The sequence below is a fragment of the Chiloscyllium plagiosum genome, chromosome 4 (genome assembly GCF_004010195.1).
Source record: "Chiloscyllium plagiosum isolate BGI_BamShark_2017 chromosome 4, ASM401019v2, whole genome shotgun sequence".
NCBI classification, from domain to species: Eukaryota; Metazoa; Chordata; class Chondrichthyes; order Orectolobiformes; family Hemiscylliidae; genus Chiloscyllium; species Chiloscyllium plagiosum.
The window spans coordinates 8974517-8995495 of record NC_057713.1 but is presented as its reverse complement, the minus strand read 5'-3'; the positions used below and the strand labels follow the sequence as shown (position 1 = coordinate 8995495).

At 41.8% G+C, this 20979-nt stretch overlaps 1 protein-coding gene across 6 annotated transcripts in view; it reads right to left on the bottom strand.

The window, feature by feature from the left end:
- LOC122548836 (vacuolar protein sorting-associated protein 13B-like) overlaps nt 1-20979 on the bottom strand; it is a 968370-nt gene that overhangs the window by 11142 nt on the left and 936249 nt on the right. For 5 of the 6 annotated variants that reach the window (XM_043687667.1, XM_043687669.1, XM_043687671.1 and 2 more), the window contains 3 exons: nt 10655-11484; nt 7309-7485; nt 1035-1205 (listed from right to left, as the gene is read on the bottom strand). In XM_043687667.1, the coding sequence (XP_043543602.1) occupies nt 1035-1205; nt 7309-7485; nt 10655-11484 (1178 nt within the window). Of the gene's footprint in view, nt 1-1034; nt 1206-7308; nt 7486-10654; nt 11485-17636; nt 17908-20979 lie in introns of those variants that run through there. The other variant, XM_043687672.1, reaches the window with a different exon arrangement.

Below are 20979 nucleotides of genomic sequence, written 5' to 3'. Positions count from 1 at the left end.
ATTCAAGGTCAGGTTTCCTATTTCCATAGAATCTTATTTGATGTACATAGTGCTCAGTTGCATAACTTTGCAGTCCACATTCTCATTTGCATCCCAGCAAATACCAGTCCATTCAAGAATTCAGGATACTTTAATGTCTCATTTTTTTAATACCTCCTAGTCTAGACAGCCTAAATACCATAGTGAGTTTCTTTGACTGCCTGAACTGCCCATTATCAAAATAAATTAGTACAATACCATTCTCTCTATGTAATGACCATGTCTGAAGAACACAGAGGAAATCAGCTTTATATTTTACCAAACTAATGAGGATGGGAAAAACTTACCACAGGAAGAATTCAAATAAACAATGGGAAAGGATTGAGAGAGCTTCATATAAAATTGTCTGCCCCCTGCTGATCACCACCCCACCCAAAGTAAAACAAAACAAAAATCAAATGTTAATTGTGGTTGAAGAAGACTTTTTGCAAAATAGATTTTGATGCAGAAGACTTTTCTAATAAAAATGAACAACACCAGTGCTTTTCCCAGATAAACTATCCTGTGGGCACAACACATGCCACACCTTGCTGCACACCACAATCATGTAAATCTACTTTGTAGCTAAATCAAGAGAATAGGACTGTAATATCTTATTGAGATTAATTGATTCATTCCCCTGAAGCAAGCAGAATCATTTCAGGGTAGGCTGGGGTCTGGTATCCTTCATTATGAACTGATTTTCTACAAGGTTTATACAAAACTTAAAACTGTGTAAACATAGCTGAAGTGCTTCAACATAAATGGTCGACACATCGTAGACACATTTACAGTCATCAATAACGGAACATACATTAAAGAGCCATCAGTGAAACACAGTCTGTTTTATAATGCATGGTCTTCAGTGATGGGGTTATTAGCCCTCTAATATTGTACAGATTCAAAAATGGTGCACACATGTGGTATGGAGCCCTAGCTCCAGAATTTACTGTGATGAGCTCGAGGTTTACCTTTAAACTTTAGATTTATGATCAAACTGGTTAATATTGCCATACCCAGCAGACTGAGTCCCAGCCGGGACAATCCCTGACGTAGACCTTCCCCCAGGTTGTCTGGAAGTTGCCTTCGCCATTCCTCTTGTCGATTATAGTGCTCTTCATCCAGAGAGAGTCGATCCATGTTCCGAGCTAAACTCGTAGCCAGATTAGTGATTGATGTCAGGGTACCTGAACAGAAATGCAGGAAACAGTGACTCAGCATGGAGGTGTTTTTTTTAACTATGTAGTTAGGACATAAGAAGTGCCATCATACAATTTTGAACAAAAGCAGGTGAGTTATCACCTGTGTCTGGTCAATATTCATTCTGCAATCAACATCATAAAAGTGAATGATCTGGACATCACGGTGATATTGCGCTCTGTGCAAATTGCTGCTTTGCTTTCTATATTAGAACAGGGCCTCCACTTCAACAGCATATTATTGACATTAAAACGCTTTGGGACATCCAGAGGTTGAGAAAAAAAATCTGATAGAAATACAAATTTTCATTGAAAACAAATCTTACTTACACAGTGAATCAAGAATATGATCTTGATCCATCTTACATTGACTATACTGCAAAAGTACTTCATTGGCTTTGGAACAGCCTTACATTGTAGAAGGTGCTAAACCATGATGTCTGATCATTAACATGTTGACCCTCACGCTAACTCCACACTTCCACACTAATCAGAAATCTTTAGTAGTCAGTGGCAGGAGGAATCAGTGAACCAGACTGTATGGATGCAAGGTAAAATTGACCGGAAAACTAAAGGGGAAACAGATAGATTTGGTTTTGCTTTACCCAGAGTTATTAAGATGTGCAATGCATTGAAAAGGTGGTGGAAGCATTAATATTAACAACAATTAAGACAGAAATAACCATATTTGAATGGGAAAGATAGTAAGGCTTTGGGGTTAGGAGAAGGGAATTTAATCCAATTTAGTCCTCTCAAAAAGCTTGTGCAGGCATACTGAGTTGAAAGGCAAAGAGTGTGGTGCTGGAAAGGCACAGTCGGTCAGGCAGCATCCAAGGAGCAGGAGAATCGACTTTTCAAGAATAAGCCCTTCATCAGGATTCCTCCAATTCCTGATGAAGTGCCTATGCTCGAAACGTTGATTCTCCTGCTCCTCAGATGCTGCCTTACCTGCTGTGCTTTTCCAACACACACTCTTCGACTTTAATCTCCAGCATGTGCAGTCCTCACTTTCTCCATACTGAGTTCTGTATGATGTCCGATGGTCAGCGTGGCTGTCATCTCATTTATACCTACTCTTCGCATGCATCATGAAGTGATACTGTTTCCTCGAAAGAATACCAATCTGAACTACAATTGCATCATGTACAACTCGGAAAAATTTCCAGTTTTCTTGGTTAACTTTAACCATACAGTGTGACGTCGAATAACCAGCATATTACACTAAGAAAATGATTGATAACCAATGCTTAAACATAAAAGTTCACAACTCACAACAAACGTATATCCCAGGGAGGAAGGAGGATTCTAGGAAATGGATAAACCAACCACAGTTAACCAAGCAAGTTAGGAATAGTGTCCAATTAAAAGAAAAAACATTCAATGTGCAAGATGAATGATAAATCAGAGGATTGGGAATGTTGTAAAAACCAAAAGATGGAGGGAGAAAATAAACTTCGAGTAATTTCATAATTAATATTAAGAACAAATGATTGCAAGAGCTTCTTTGAATATATTACAAAGAAAAAGAAAAGCCAAAGTGAATTTAGAGTCCCCTTCAAGATTGCAGCTGGGGAAATAATTGTAGGGAGCCAGGAAACAGCAGAGGAGTTGAACAAATACTTTACGTCAGTCATCAGAGCCGAATATACTAATACCGTTTCAAAAATATCGGAATATTCATGGGGCTAAAGTGCAGCAGGAATCAATGCAACAGCTAACAATGGAGAAAAAGTACTAGGGAAAGTAACAGGGTGAATCTCTTGGCTGATGAGTTACATGCTGTGAGGGTAAGCCAACCCATAATATAAAAGAAGATTGCAAGAACTTTTTTTGAGATATATAGAAAGTAACAGAGAGGCAAGAATGGACTGCTGGAAAATGAGGCTAGAGAAGTAGTAATGGGGAACAATCAAATAGCGGAAGAACTGAATAGATACTTAGCATCAGTTTTCATAGGGGAAGACACCAGTAGTATACCAGAACTTCAAGAGACTGAGGAGCAGAGATAAGTGCAGTGGCCATCACTAAAAAGGTGCTGGGGAAGTTGAAAGATCTGAAGGCGAATAAATGACCGGGACCAGATGGACTACACTCTAGAATTCGTAAGGAGATAGCTGAGGAGACTGTGAAGGCATTGGTGGTGATCTTTCAGAGGACTGGAAAATTGCCAATGTAACACTCCTGTTTAAGATGGAAGGGAAGCAGAAGATGGGAAATTACAGGCCAATTAACCTGACCTTGGTCATCCGTACAATTTTAGAGTTCATTGATACTTGGAAGTGCCTGGTAAATAGGGCTGAGTCATCATGGCTTCGTCAAAGGGAGGTCATGCCTGACAAATCTGCTAGAATTCTTTGAGGAAGTAATGAGCAGGTTAGACAAAGGACAGCCAGTGAAAATGATCTATTTGGATTTTCAGAAGGTCTTTGACAAGGTGTGGACAAGAGGTTGCTAAATAAGATATGAGCCACGAGTGTTAGGACCAAGGTACTAGCATGGATAGAGGATTGGCTGACTGGCAGAAGGGAGAGGGGATGAAAAAGGGGTCATTTTCAGGATTGTGATTACTGGAGTTCTGTAGGAGCCAGTGCTGGGATCACAAATATTCATGTTATACATTAACTATCTGGATGAAGGAACTGAGGGCATTGTTGCAGATGATACAAAAGTAGGTAGAGGGACAGGTAATGTTGAGGAAACAAGAAGGTTACAGAAGGAATTGGACAGGCTAGGAGAGTGGGCAAAGAAGTGGCAGATGGAATACAATATGGGAATGAATTCTGAAGCACAAAGGGACTTGGAAGTCTTATTTCAGGATTCACTTAAGGTTAACATGCAGGTTCAGTTGGCAATTAGGAAGGCAAATTCAGTGTTAGCATTCATTTTGAGTGGTAAATTCAGGGATGTACTGCTGAGGCTGTATACGGCTGTGGTCAGGCTGCCTTTGGAATACTGTGAGCAGTTTTGGGCCCCGTATCTAAGGAAGGACGTGCCGGCCTTTGAGGGGGTCCACAGGAGGTTTACAGTACTGATGCTGGGATGAAGGGCTTGTCCTGCAAGCAAGGGTTGAGGACTCTGGTCTGAACTTAAGAGTTGGGATCTTTCAGGAATACATGGAGTTGGGGAGTTTCAGAGGAATGGAAAATTACCAATGTAACGCTCCTGTTTAAGACGGAAGGAAGGCAGAAGACGTAGAATTATAGGCCAGTTAACCTCACCTTGGTCATAATAAGATTTTAAGAGTCCATGATGAACAGGGGATCTGTTTGAAACTTACAGAATTCTAAGAGGTCTGTATAGAGTGGCTGTGGAGAAGATGTTTCCACTATTTGGAGAAGTAGGACTTGAGGGCACAGCCTCGGAGTGAAGAGATAACCCTGTGAACTTTAGAACTGAGATGAGGAGAAATTTATTCAGCCAGAAAGTGGTGAATCCATGGAATTCAGTGTCACAGAAGAATGTGCAGGCCAAATCATTCAGTGTATTTAAGACAAAGATAGACAGCTTCTTGATTGGTAAGGGAATCAAATGTTATGGGGGGAAGGCAGGAATTGAGAAACCATGATCGAATGGCACAGCAGACTCGATGGGCTGAATGGTCTAATTCTACACCCATATCTTATAGTTGTATCCTGCAAGTATTGGCCTTGCAATGAAAGAAATAAATAAAGATGCTGTCTGGGAGCCCAATGATTTATACAAGGTGACAGTCCAGATGCAGATCTTCTCAATGTGCAGGCAAGTGGTGAGAATGAACTAAGAAGTAATGAGGAGTCTGCATAGAGTTTAGACAGGGATATAGAGAATCACAGAGTCTAGAGTGCAGAAAGAACACATTCAGCCTATTGAGTCTGAAGAGCATCCCATCCAGACATTCTATTACCATGCCTAACCCACCTAACCTGGATGATCAGGTAATTTAACATGGCCAATCCACTTAACCTGTACATCTTTGGACTGTAGGAGGAAATTGGAGCAGCCTGCAAACTCCATGCAGACAGTTACTGGAGGCTGGAGTCAAACCTGGGTCCCTGGTGCTATCAGGCAGTGATGCTAAGCATTGAGCCACCGTGACATTGACAGATTAAGTGAATGAGCAGAAATTTAAGAGGCGGCATATAACAGAGTAAATGTGAGGTTTAGCAAGAAGAATACATGAGTTTGGTATTATTTAAGTGGAGAACACACAGGAATCGGCGGGGGGGGGGGTCCTTGTGCATGAATCACAAAAAGCTAGCATCCAAGTTAGAAGGTTGTAGGGAAAGCAAATGGAATGTTGGTCTTTAATTCAAAGTGAATAAAAATAGGAATAGTTTGGCAAAACTATACAGTGCTCTGGTCAGACCACAGCTGGAATACTGTGAACAGTTTTGATCTCCTTATCCAATCGATAAGGAAAGATGTATTGACATTGGAGGCATTTAAGAAGGTTCACAAGGTTGATCCTGCTATGGAGGGATATACTGATGACAAGAGGAAATTCAGTATGTACTCGTTGGAGTTCAGAAACATATAGGATTCTGAGGAGACTTGACAGGGTAGCTGCTGAGAGGTTGTTTACTCTTATGGGAGAGTCTAAGACCATGAGCATAATTTCAGTACAAGGGGTTGCCCATTTAAGACACAGATGAGAATGAATTTCTTCCTTCAAAGGGTAATCAATCTGTGGAACTTCAGGCTGGGTCATTAAGTATATTCAAGGCTGAAAAAGTGACAGATTTTCAATTGTTAAGGGAATCAAGGGTTGTCAAAGAAAAGACAGGAAAATGGAGTTGAGGGTTATCAGAGCAGCCATGAACTCTCAGAACGGCATAGCAGACTCAAATGGCCTACCTTTACTCCTACATCTTACTGAGTTTACACTAAGTTACATAGCTGCTATAAAATACCATGGAAGTTTGGAACAGGGGATACGATGAACCATTGGGGATGGGTAGATACACATAGACTGGCATAAGGCATGCGAGGCCACGAGATGGGTTAGGTTGCACACAGAGAGTGTGAGGAACGGTGGGAGTGGGTTATGAGGTGGCACAGGTTAACGTGGCTGGGTCAAAGAGAGATTATGAGATGAAAGGCTGAAAGAACTGCTTTTTTTTGTCTTCTTGCTGGAACAAACACTGGAGCACAAAGATCAGTGTTTTATACAGACATCCTACACACTGGCAGACTGTTGCTGCCTCCAGGTTTCGGGAAGGGGGGGGGGCCAACACAGGAGGCTAAATCCAGATTACAATTTACATTCCTTTGTTCTTCAAATATGGAAATTTCTAATGCACATTACTTTCAAAAATTATTCCAAAATCCACCCATTTTTCCTCAGCTTAGTTTCGCCCGAGTACTTTATCCAAGCATTGAAGATTAAGGGACAATCTCATTAAAGTGTTTAAAATCAGGGCAGGAATTGATGAAACAGATGTAGCAAGACTATTTCCTCAGTGGGAGAGCCCAGGACAAGGGGGCACAACCTTAGAGTTGGAGCTAAACCACGTAGGTGCGATACCAAGAAGCAACTCGATCCAGGTGACAACTGAAAGGTGCAGCTCTCCAAAATTTCAAAATTGAGATCGAGGAATGTATGCCTGGTAAAGGGTACTTATGAGGAGAAAGGGAATGAAGTCGAGTAGATGGAGTTAGAATATGGATCAGCCACAATCTCATAGAATGGTGGATTGAGCTTGAAGTACAGAATGTTCTCCTTCTCATCCATTCCCCCCTCCTTCTTGTGACAGGGTGGTGTGCCTTGCTGTTATTATGTAAAGGTATACAATTGCTAGAGGACAATCTTTTTATGGCTCTTGAACAGAGAGGGTAAGCCAGCGTCATTTCCTTCATAACAGAAAACATGTTAGCATGTCAAAAACTATAAGAATTGATGACTCATTTTATAAGATGCACTTTTCTTGAATCATGATCATGTCCATTTCAGAAGCCTGCCCAGTTTGGCTTTCTTCATTTGCCCAAAGGGTCCAGCAGAAGTTCCTACTTTCTCATTTCTGAGGCAATACTGCAAGATATCAAAGTATGAGGCTGCCACATGTATCAAATTAGAATGTGGCCTTTAAATGAAAGCAAGAAAAATAATATTTACCTTTCGAAATATGTTTTACAAATGAAGTTGTTCCCCTGGAGACTCCACTGACGAAAGCACCGGGACCACGGGTCAGTCCCTCATATGGGAGTCTGAAGAAATCTGCTATCCCATTACCTATACTTCGCACCAAATTCGCAGGGCTTCCAAGAATTTCCAGAGATCCAACAACCCAACCTGTGGATTATAAACCAAAAAAGTCAATGACAGGTGGCCGCACATATTAGAACGCTTTCTTAGCTCAAATATAAGGATCAAAGGTTTCTATTTCTATATCAATGTACATAAAGGGATGACCCACAGCCCTTCAAACTCCATGAAGTACTTCTGAAGTGGAGTTACTATTGCACTTGGTATATGAGGTAACAGTTCTGAAAGGGCTAATGTTGGATATAGCATTAAGGTCTAATGGATGTTTCTGTTAGGGACAAGGCAGAAATATTACAATGCCTCATTCCTGAAGATGGGCTCATGCCCAAAACATCGATTCTCCTGATCCTTGGATGCTGCCTGACATGCTGCGCTTTTCCAGCAACACATTTTCAGCTCCGATCTCCAGCATCTGCAGTCCTCACTTTCTCCTAGAAATATCACAATCTCATGCACTGAAGATTCATATGTACGAAAAAGAACTGCGAATGCTGGAAATCAGAAACAGAAACAGAACTTGCTGTAAAAACTCAGCAGCTCTGGCAGCATTCATGGAGACAAATTAAAGTTCATATTTTGGGTCCAGTAAGCCTTCTCCAGAACTAATTATTTCTAGGAAAAGGTTGGCATACACAGGAGAGATGGGAGTGCGGAAAGGGAGAAGGAGAGGGTTGGAGATGGAGCCCAGAGAGAGAGAGAAAGAAAACAGTGATTGGGCAGACAAAAGTAATGGGTAAAGGTCAGCGTGGGAGATTCAGTATCTGCTAATGGGGACCATTAGTAGCTGTCAATGGGATGTTTGTAACAGCAGCCCATGTGAGGACAAGGCCTAGTGCGGTAGGACATGGAAGAAGATATTCAGGCCCTAAAATTAATAAACTCAATATTCAGTCATGAAAGCTGCAGAGTCTCACAAGTTCCTTTGGTCTTTGTAACAATGCCTATCTTTCTAATGTAGCTTGTACATAATTGTTATCATGTAAAAAACTACATTTTTAAAGACAAGATCCTCTTATTGGTAAGATTCAAATGTGGCTGATTTTTTTACCACTATAAACCAAAAAAGGCCTTCGATCCAGAGAAAGAGAGGGGTCTCAATGCAGCATCCTTCCCCCCACAAATATCACAGTCATGAAAAGACAGCAGGTAATTTGCACATAAACTTTAACAAACCGATAATGAACTAGCCTGGTCCTCTTTAAAATCCAATTGTGGCATATTTCATGCCTGGCTTTGGGAGCAGAACGACCTTGATTTATTGACCAATGTGGACCTCCCTCAATACTGCAGTGGAGTTGCCAGTTTAAATCTGTGCTCCATGGTGAGAATTGAACCCAAAATGTTTTGGCTCAAAGGAGAGAGGTTACTACGTTGTGATTGTTTAGACATATTTTTAAAAATAGCTATTGGCTATTTTGGTATCTTTATGTGATCCCTATTGGAGAATGGTGCACAGCCATGGAACCTGGAAGGAGTTTGCAAGTGAATAAATAGCTCAGGAAGTGTTGTACAGCGAGGCAGGGGGAGGGGGTGATTTAATAGGCTCCCACAATTGATGTGAGGATGACAGTGACCCACATCCAGCAGACATGAGTATCACTGTTGAGCATCGGTCCAGTGTTCAAAGTGGGTGCTCACTCTCAACTCGGTGGGGCTGTCCAGAGAGGGTAAGGCTACTCCTTCTGACTCTGAGCTGAGAATACTGCTATACAGCCAAACCTGGTTTCCCTGGATAAACAGGATAGACACAGCCTCAGGATATGGAGTAGGCCATGCAGGATTGAGATGAGGAAAATGTTCTTCACCCATAAGGAAGTGAAATGGTGAAATTCTCTACCACAAATGGCTGTGGAGGCCAAGTTAATGAATATATTCACGAAAGAGATTGATAATTTATTAGATACAAGGAGTTTGGGAGAAACTGGGAATTTAGCACTGAGATACGAGCATATATTGTGGCACAGCAGGCTCAAACAGCTGAAAGGACTACTGCAGCTCCTAGCTTTTATGTTTCTAAATCTTTATACTTAATGAAAACGCCAGCAACCTGCATCTCATTGTGTGTCAACACAGAGCATGAGAAATAAAAGTTGGAGTTGGAAATATGATCCCTCATACTTCCTCTGCCATCCAATAAGATTATAGCTGAGATTTTACCTAACACCCTCTTACGCCCCCTATGCTCATAGGATGTTTTGGGTACTGAAGCAATCAAGGACTATCGGCATGGTGGGTTTTAACTGTCTCTTACTTTACAGAGTCTCAGAAGGGAGCCATTTGAGATAGTGATGTGAATTGCTTAGGTAGTAATTGTAACGAGGCCAGCCAGGTGGACCTCATAGAATATGAGTTCCCTGATTGGACCAGATTAACAGCTCCAATTTGGGAGCCCTGACTGACAGATATAATCAGGAGTGCCGGCTGTTTGGTTACACTCTGACAGCTGGCTCTGAGTGAGCTGGATCAGTGTCAAGGACTCTCCATGTGTAAAAGGTGATGGAACATTGGCCTCTGTGGAGTTGTCAGTTGTGTCTTTCCAGAACATCTGATAGGGAATTAAATATCACCACCGAGTTACTGAATGGAAAAATTCCAAAAGCTCCAATCACCCAGTAGCATTCAAACTGGTTCTAGTCATTTCCCTGAGTTCAAAGGTGTTCTGGCCAATTGTACTACACCAAATGCTGCTTCCTATGGATGAGTTTAGATAATCAATTTACCACAGACAAGCATTTTCATCTTCTTCTGTAAGTTGTCCTTTAAGGAAGGACACACAGCTATCAACAACCATTGAGAGAAAGTTGACAAATACAGGGTGCATCGTAATTGTCACAAAATACACAGTCAAAGGGCATAAAACAGACAAAATAAAATCAGGAGTAAGTTCTTAACCACTTCAACATGAAAGCTTCTGGCAGAAATTTAGAATTCTCTTCTTACATGACACTCAATTGATCAATAGATCTTCGTTAACTAAAGATATTAATGAATGAGGCTAATTTGGGTATCTCGTGTTAGGTCCTAGATCAGTGATGATCTTGTTGAATGATGGAATGGTTTTGAGGAGTTTTCTCCTGTTTCTATGAGGTGTGTAATGAGTGATCTTTGTGGTATCAACCGTTTTCACGGAACTAATCCAAATAGCCACTGTGAGCCATTGAATGGAAATGTCAACCCTGTAAGTGGCTGTACTAACCTGCTCGGAATAATGCTCCTGCAGCATAGTGCATGGCAAGTGCATGGATAAGCTGCCTTGGAGTAGTGTAGATCGGCCCTCGCTCGAAGAGTGAGAACGAAAGAGGAGCATGATCGGAGGCGATGTATAATTTTATCGATGCATGGACACTGACGAGCAAACTGATGGCATGGATGGTCAACCGCTGCAATTTGATTGGGTTCACTAGCGCTCGGGTGGCAGTGACCACTTGCTCTGGCACAGCCAGGTCTGCTGCTGAGCCAGAAGTTGTTCTTACTTGTTTGTGATATAGACCACTGTCTGGGATATAGGTATTAAACAGAGTCTTGATGTAATACACAAATGTGTCCTCCACATAAAGTCTTGCAGGCTTCAATTCAAAGTCCAGCGCATTCATGGTGAAGGCAAAATTCTGCTCTCCCAAGAGGATGCAGGCTGTTAAGAAACACTTGTCTTTGTAATCATCAAGGTCTTTGGCCGAGAGCGTTGAATGGGAGCCATTTCTCCATTGTGGCCTTTCTGGTTTCAGCTCCTGGCAAAGCAGAGCAGGGAAGTGAAAGCTGGTCCGGTGGTAAAGTTGGTTGTCAATCTGCAAGTCCCCCACGCACACCTCGAGCTTATAAAGTTCTGCAAATCCAACAGTGGGCTCAGCTCGAAATTCCCGTGATGGGGGCTTGGCATGGTTCACCACCGGCGCGAGGTTCAACAGAACATTGTCCAGGGTCAGCCTCAGCAATTCCGATGATTTACAGTGATTGGTTACATCGTCGTTTATAGTCAGGCTCGCTTGAGTAATCAGCAATCTCATTGCAATGGCCTGTTTCGGTGTCCTGTGCAAGAAAAAAAATGACAGAAACCCACACAAGATTAAAATTTGTCTGCGCTGCACAAATGCAACAGGCAAGAAGCATTTTTAAGAGTCTCAAAAGACTAAGGATATGCAATTCATCTGTCACTGTGCAATTCTTAAAACATTTAAGAGAATTCTCCCAAGAATGAATGGGAAATGTTAAGTGCAGTTTTCTCAAACATTGTGCACAAAGCCCTTTGAACTGTTTCTCATGAGCCTGCTAATAAGGATCAGACCACTTATTCATAAAGATTGTCATCTTTCTGGATTTTAACCATTTTCAGCCTAGCAGCCACAAACTATTTTTTTAATCTTGCATGCCAAAAGCCCCTAAGCAGCTTTCTAGCGAAACCAGATGAGTATTGGGTGGCTGGAAGGCTCAGATGTCCCAGGTCAGTAGTTGAGTTAGGCTTGCATTAATTTGTCCCTGGTGAAGCCACAAGGTACAATACCCCTGTACTGTCTGAAGAAATGATAACGTTGGTATCTTTGCCACCTTCAGATTGATTATTCCAAAGTCCTCTCATTTTATCTTCTCAATAAATATTTCCTTCATGGCAAGTGAGAAGGAACTACAGAGGAAGAAAAGGATTTGGATATCCCATGTACAGACATAGTTAAAAACAAATCATTCTGCAAGATATAATCAAAAAGGTTCACAATCTGTTGGTATTTATGTCAGTGAGTTTCAACACAAAGATTGGCAAGTTATTCTTCTGTCGGTCACACAAGGATATGAATTAGGAGCAAGAATAGACCAGTCGGTTCTATTGAGCCTGCTCTGCCATTCATTATTCTCATCGCTCATCTAACAGTCTCAATGCCACCTTGCCATCTTCCTCTGATACCCTTAATTCCTTTGTTAGTCAAGACTCTATCTACATAGTTCTGAGGACTCCCCACAGATGCTGCCATACCTGTTCAGCTTTTTCAGCTGTTTCTGGTTTTGTTTCTGAGTTCCAGCATCTGCAGTTCTTTCATTTTTTACTGAGATTCTACCTACTTCTTTCTTTAAAAATAGTCAACGCCTCTGCCTCCACCTGTGGGAAGACAGCTCCAAAAATTCACGAGAAAAGATTCTTCTCACTTCTGTCAAACTCCTCTGTATTAAATTGTGTTTCTTAAATCTCATCCTTCCCAGAAAGGGAAACCTTCTTTTGGTGTCCACGGCCAAATCCCCATATGGAGTACTGTTCTCAGATTTTGGGAGCATCACCCCTCAACAGCTTGGAATAGGTACAGCACAGGCTGAGCAGAATTATACCTAACTATAAAAGATTAAATTACGAGGACAGACTGAATAAACTGGGCTTGTGGTTCCCTCGAGTTTAGAAATTACAGACAGTTGAGGTGTTTAAAATGGTTTCGTCCAAGGGTAGAATCCAGAACAAAGGACCACCCTTAAAATGAAAGTGCAGCCATTTAAAATTAAAATCATCAAGCATTTTTTACACAAACTGATGTGGGAATCTGGAATTCCCTCTGTCAAAAAGCTGTGGATGCTGAGGGGTTAAAGGAGACCTTCTAGTCCGTGAAAGGCTGATATTTATTCGGTCTTGGGAATATGAAAAAATGAATCTGGGGTACGAATCAGCTATAATATAGTGAATGGCACAATACAGTCAATGATATCAGAATGATACCTGCCTCCAAGGGTTACATTATGAGGACAGTTAATCCTAACCCAAACCTGATGACATTGTCATTTTTGGAATTTAGAAGAGGCAACTTTTTTCTTAAGCTCTTAAGATGTCAAGGGGAAAAGATTATAGCTAGCTCTTTTAGGAGGGATACCAGCAAACATTTCCAGACACAAAGTGTGGTATAAGGTTGGAGCTCTGTCCTACAAATGACAGGTGATGATAGATTAATTATATCAGATTATTATGAGATTGTTCATCAACGGCATGGAGCAAAGGTCATGGAGTTCGATCACACATCAGACAAAAACTCACTGAACGATGGTGGAATAGGTTTGAACGACTAATCTGCCTTTGCCCCTTCATACGTTCTCTACTTCCTATAATAATAGAACATAGAACATAGAACATAGAAGAATACAGCGCAGTACAGGCCCTTTGGCCCTCGATGTTGCGCCGATCCAAGCCCACCTAACCTATACTAACCCACTATCCTCCATATACCTATCCAATGCCTGCTTAAATGCCCATAAAGAGGGAGAGTCCACCACTGCTACTGGCAGGGCATTCCATGAACTTACGACTCGCTGAGTGAAGAACCTACCCCTAACTTCAGTCCTATATCTACCCCCCCTTAATTTAAAGCTATGCCCCCTTGTAATACCCGACTCCATACGCGGGAAAAGGTTCACACTGTCAACCCTATCTAACCCCCTAATCATCTTGTACACCTCAATCAAGTCACCCCTAAACCTTCTTTTCTCTAATGAAAACAGCCCCAAGTGTCTCAGTCTTTCCTCATACGATCTTCCTTCCATACCAGGCAACATCCTGGTAAACCTCCTCTGCACCCGTTCCAGTGCCTCCACATCCTTCCTATAGTATGGCGACTAAAACTGCACACAATATTCCAGATGCGGCCGCACCAGAGTCTTATACAACTGCATCATGACCTCAGGACTCCGGAACTCAATAATGCAAAAGACAATTCTCTGCTTTGCTTAATGGAGCATCGTTTGTCCTGGGATTGAATTTTAACCACTGAATGGCACTTAAGCAAATACAATGGATCTATGACAGCTTCAGTATACTACTCAATTCCTCCAAATATTCATATCTACCCATCCATTGTACTGTGAACATCTCCAATTCATTTTGTTCCTAAGGTATTTCAGCCAAGTTGTTCCAAACATAATTTTAACTTATTTCATGGGATGTGAGCATTATCAGAAAAGTCAGTATTTATTACACAAAAGTGGCGGCTTCAGAAGCAACATACATTCATGCACAGGGACTTGCTCTAAGCAAACAAAAGGAATATGTTCATGCATTACACTTTGTTTAAACTGCCTGGGAGCTTGGTCAGCCTATTATTTCCTATTCCATTCCCAATGCCATTGCTATGGCCAATTAAAATCAAACTGCCAAACAATGACCACCATTTTTCTCCGGTGTCATGAATTGTTGTCATGATGTGGAGGAACCGGTGTCGGACTGGGTTGGACAAATATAAAAATTCACAACACTAAGTTATAGTCCAACAGGTTTATTTGGAAGCACTAGCTTTCGGAACGCTGCTCCTTCATCAGGTGGTTCATTAATGAACCAAAACCTGTAACCCATTCTAAAAGATGAAAGACTTAACAGCAACCTAGGTAAAAACAATGGAAACCAGATTCTGGATTAGTGGTACTGGAAGAGCACAGCGGTTCAGGCAGCATCCGAGGAGCAGCAAAATTGACGTTTCGGGCAAAAGCCCTTCACATCCTGATGAAACGTCGATTTTGCTGCTCCTCGGATGCTGCCTGAACTGCTGTGCTCTTCCAGCACCACAAATCCAAAATCCAGCAATCTAGGTTTGTTCATTATTTATTATTCCAGTTGCATGACACTGTAACCTTTTGCTATAAATTTTTTGTTTTATGGTCCTGCTCCACAACTACCTGATGAAGGAGCAGTGCTCCAAAAGCTAGTGCTTCCAAGTAAACCTGTTGGACTATAGCCTGGTGTTGTGAAATAAATTGTAGTGACCATTTGAAATTTGCCATCCTGATGAGTGAATGATGAAGAGATTCAGCAACATGTCTCTTTTTAGATCAATATTCCAGTTCATTCCAATCAGGTGACTGGTCCACTATTCTGTCTGCTTCTTTCTCTGCTATGGTGATAAGAAGGGAACTCTGTAATGTAAGGATGAGAAATTCAACCTGTGTAGGCTTCTGGAACAAAAACTGCCACAACACATTCTGCAAATTTTGAAGTGCAGGAGTAATTTTGGAGACATTGCATGTCACTATACATTGGATTTAGGAGTAAGAATAGACCATTCAGCCCTTCAAGCCTGCTCCACCATTCAAAATAGAGACAAAAAAAACGCAAACTGCTGGAATCCAAGGGGCCGAGGAGGAGGCTGGAAGAACACACCAAGCCAGACAGCATCAGGTGATGGAGAAGTCGATTTCACCACCTCCTGATGCTGCCTGCCTTGTTGTGCTTTTCCAACCTCCTGCTTCTCTACCACCATTCAATATGGTCATGGTTAATCTGCCTGTGGCCTGGACCTCACCATCATGTCTGCATCTCCTAGCCCTCGACTCTATCAAAAAAATTATATAACCCAGCCTTGAATAAACTGAATAATTCAAACCTGCACTACGAAAATCTATAGACTAATGACCATCTCAGAAATTCACAACTCTACCCCAAAAAAAAGAGGCCTCATATTTTTAATCAGCATCCTCTTGATCTAGTCCCCTCTATAAGAGGAAACATCATTCCAGTATCTTCTCTATCATACCCTATTAGGATCTGAGGTTTCAATAAGATCACACCTCAATTTTCTCAACTTCAGTGGGTAACAACTGAACAAATTATATCTTTTTTCATAAAATGCAACCAAGTTTCTGGTACCGAGACAGGGTCTAATGTAATGAGGGGTACATCGGGTTCCAAGCAATCGATTGTGTTAGGAGACTCTCTAGTCAGAGGTGCAAATAGATGTTTCTGTGGCCAGCAGTGAAAAATCGGAATGGTGCCTCCCTGGTGCCAGGATCAAGGATGTCTCAGAGAGGGTGCAGAATGTTCTCAAAGGGGAGAGGGCCCAGCAGGAGGTCAATGTACACATTGAACCCAATGACACAGTTAGGGAAAAGGTTGAGATTCTGAAGGGAGAATAAGGAAAGTTAGGCAGGAATTTAAAAAGGAGGTCCTCAAGAATAGTAATATCTGGATTACTTCCGGTGCTACGAGCTAGTCAGGGTAGGAATAGGAGGATAGAGCACATGAATGTGTGGCTGAGGAGCTGTTGTCGGGGAGAAGGATTCACATTTTTGGATCACTGGAATCTCTTCTGGGGTAGAAGTGACCTGCATAAGAAGGATGGATTGCACCTGAATTGAATGGGCTCTAATCTACTGGCAGGCAGATTTGCTAGAGCTGCTCAGGAGGATTTAAACTAGTAAGGAGCAGGGTGGGACCCAGGGAGATAGTGAGGAAAGAGATCAATCTGAGACTGTTACAGTTGGGAAAAGAAGCAGGTCAAACAGTCAGGGCAGGCGGAAACAAAGGAGAGAACAAGGTAGGACTGATAAATTAAACTGCATTTATTCCGAAGCAAGAGGCCAAACAGGGAAGGCAGATGAACTCAGGGCATGTTAGGAACATGGGACTGGGATATCATAGCAATTACAGAAACGTGGTCAGGAATGGACAGGACTGGCAGCTCAATATTCCAGGATCCAAATGCTACAGGAAGGATAGAAAAGGGGGCAAGAGAGGAGGGCGAGTGGCATTTTTGATAAAGGATAGCATTACAGCTGTACTGAGGGAGGATATTCCTGGAAATACATCCAGGGAAGTTATTTGGGTGGAACTGAGAAATAAGAAAGGGATGATCACCTAATTGGGATTGTATTATAGACCCCCAATAGTCAACGGGAAATTGAGAAACAAATTTGTAAGAAGATCTCAGTTTTTTGCAAGAATAATGGGGTAATTATGTATGGGATTTTAACTTTCCATACATAGACTGAGACTGCCATTGTGTTAAGGGTTTAGATGGAGAGGAATTTGTTAAGCGTGTACAAGAACATTTTCTGATTCAGTATGTGGATGTACCTACTAGAGAAGGTGCAAAACCTGACCACCTCTTGGGAAATAAGGCAGGGCAGGTGACTGAGATGTAGGTGGGGGTGCACTTTGAAGCCGGGGACCATAATTCTATTAGTTTTAAAATAGTAATGGGAAAGGATAGACCAGATGTAAAAGTTGAAGTTCTAAACTGGAGGAAGGAAGTCGAATTTTGATGGTATTAGGCAAGAACTTTTAAAACCTGATTGGGTAAAGCGATGGCTGGAAAATGGGAATAAAAATGAGATAACAAGAGTCCAGAGACAGTATATTCCTGTTAGGGTGAAAGGAAAGGCTGGTAGGTGTAGGAAATGCTGAATGACTAAAGAAATTGAGGGTTTGGTTAAAAAAAAGGAAGCATATGTCAGGGATAGACAGGATAGATCGAGTGAATCCTTAAAAAAGTATAAAACCAGCAGGAATACACTTAAGAAAGAAATCAGGATGGCAAAATGGCGACATCAGATAGCTTGGCAAATAGGGTTAAGGAGAATCCAAAGGATTTTTACAATACATTAGGGGCAAAAGGGTAACTGGGGAGAGAATACGACCTCTCAAAGATAATCAAGGCGGCCTCTGTGTTGAGCTGCAGGAGACGGGGGAGATGCTAAACGAGTATTTTGCATCGGTGTTTTCTGTAAAAAAGGACACGGAAGATATAGAATGTGAGAAAATAGATGGTGATATCTTGAAAAATGTCCATATTACAGAGGAGGAAGTGGATAAATCCCTCAGACTTGATCAGGTGTACTCTAGAACTCTGTGGGAAGCTAGGGAAGTGGTTGCTGGGCCTCTTGCTGAGATATTTCTACCATCGATAGTCACAGGTGAAATGTCGGGAAACTGGAGGTTGGCTAATGTGGTGCCACTGTTTAAGAAAGGCGGTAAGGACAAGCCAGGGAACTATAGACCAGTGAGCCTGACGTCGGTGGTGGGCAAGTTGTTGGAGGGAATCCTGAGGGACAAGATTTACACGTATTTGGAAAGGCAAGGACTTATTAGGGATAGTCAGCATGGCTTTGTGTGTAAAAAATCATGCCTCACGAATTTGATTGAGATTTTTGAAGAAGTAACAAAGAGGGCAGAGCGGTCGATATGATCTATATGGACTTCAGTAAGGTGGTCGACAAAGTACCCCATGGGAGACTGGTTAGCAAGGTTAGATGTCATGGAATACAGGGAGAACTAGCCATTTGGATATAGAACTGATTCGAAGGTAGAAGACAGGGGGTGGCAGTGGAGGGTTGCTTTTCAGACTGGAGGCCTGTGACCAGTGGAGTGCCACAAGGATCTGTGCTGGGTCCACTACTTTTCATCATTTATATAAATGATTTGGATGTGAACTTAGGAGGTATAGTTAGTAAATTTGCAGATGACACCAAAATTGGAGGTGTGGTGGACAGCAAAGAAAGTTACCTCAGATTACAATGGGATCTTGATCAGATAAGCTAATGGGCTGAGGAGTGGCAGATGGAGTTCAATTTAGATAAAAACGAGGTGTTGCATTTTGGGAAAACAAATCTTAGCAGGACTTTTACACTTCATGGTAAAGTCCCAGGGAGTGTTGCTGAACAAAGACTTTGGAGCGTTGGTTCATAGCTCCTTGAAAGTGGAGTCGCAGGTAGATAGGATAGTGAAGAAGGCGCTTGGTATGCTTTTCGTTATTGGTCAGAGTATTGAGTACAGGAGTGGAGAGGTCATCTTGCGGCTGTACAGGATATTGGTTAGGACACTGTTGGAATATTGCGTGCAATTCTGGTGCCCTTCTTATCGCAAAGATGTTGTGAAACTTGAAAGGATTCAGAAAAGATTTACAAAGATGTTACCAGGGTTAGAGGATATGAGCTATACGGAGAGGTTGAAAAGACTGGGGCTGGTTTCCCTTGAGCGTCTGAGGCTGAGGAGTGACCTTATAGAGGTTTATAAAATCCTGAAGGGCATGGATAGGGTAAATAGACAGGGTCTTTTCCATGGGTTGGGGGAGTCCAGAACAAGAGGGCATAGGTTTCGGGTGAGGGGAAAAGATATAAAGGAGACCTAAGGGGCAACCTTTTCATGCAGAGAGTGGTGTGTGCATAGAATGAGCTGCCAGAGGAACTGGTGGAAGCTGGTAAAATTACAGCATTTAAAAGGCATCTGGATGGGTATATGAATAGGAAGGGTTTGGAGCGATGTAGGCCAGATGCTGGCAAGTGGAACTAGATTAGGTTGGGATATCTGGTCGGCTTGGATGAGTAGGACTGAAGGGTCTATTTCCGTGCTGTACGTCTCTATGACTCTGTGAGCTCTTCACCACCTTCTCAAGGGCAATTAGAGTTGGGCAATAATTGTTGACCTGGGCAGTGATAGCCACATGCCATTCGCAATTTGCATAAAGGTCTTTCACTCCAGGAATGAGTTGCATGAACCTTTTGTGAACTGCTTTTAATGCAATTATATCCTTTTCTTTCCAAATAAGGTGAGCAAAATTGAATGTTGTACTCCAAATGTGAAGGGAAGCTCAGTATTGCTGTGAGCCATTTAGGAGTTGGCATCTTTCACATCCATATATCAAATACCTAAATGTTTTACCATAAATCATAACTCTAACATTATTTTGATTGGTGTTGGAGTGTTGACTTTTGGTTGAAAAACATCATTCCAAGTATCAAAATATTAACGCCAGAATCAAAGATAAATATTGTACAAAAATAATTTGAGAAAAAGTGCTTTTCATCTGCAACTGTCGATCTTAATCAGTTAAAGGTCTATTTTGAATTAATAAGAAAAACATATCCATCGGTTTTACTTCCAGTACCTGCTCAATATTTATACAATTTGAGATTTGGATCATTAAGAGTACTCCATAAACTGTTCTAAACACTCTTCTGTCTCTCGTGCCAAAAGAAAGGATTGTCATATAATTTCATTCCATCACATCGTTCCCAGTGCTCGCCCAAGCTATGTTCTCATGACTTGGAAGATTCTAAAAATCAGGTATTAAGGAGTTTGCATTGTTCAAGTAAAGTCTTAGTTTACTATTTGCACTGGGGGGTGGGGGCAGAGGCGGTGAGGAAGTAACCAGAAAACAATTATTATTCACAAAATAAAAACTTGGTGAGGAGATGACTAATTCTTTATTTATATTTAGGACAGTCACTAACAAATGCAGCAGAGAAATCAGGAGAAATTTCTCTTCCCAGAGGGTGGTTAGAATATGGGATTTGCTAACACATGGTAAGGGTTTTCTTCCATAAGTTATTTCACACACTTTAATTCCACCCCTCTCCCCACCCCACCCACATTTAGGGGATCTGGGAAAGTGGTGGAAGGATTTCTGAGCTGATTAACAGCCTATTGAGCTTGTCATGAAGGTGCCCTCCCATGGTCAATAAGCTCTCAGGATACAACAGTATGCCAACTCAGGCTGAGATGAGGAGATCTCAGGATGTTAAACCAGTGGAATTTTCTATCATTGAAGGCTGTGGAGGCCAGGTCATGAATACTTTTCTTGAAACTATAGTGGTCAAGGGGTACGGAGAGAGAGTAGCAGAACAATGGTGCAATAGACTATCACCTTTTTAAAAAATTCATCAAGGGATGAGGACATCACTTGCTAGGCCAGCATTTATTGCTTAACACCACTCTGGGCAATTAGGGGTAAGAGTCAACTACATTGTTGTGGGTCTGGAGTCACATGTAGGCCAGGCTAGGTGAGGATGGCAGTT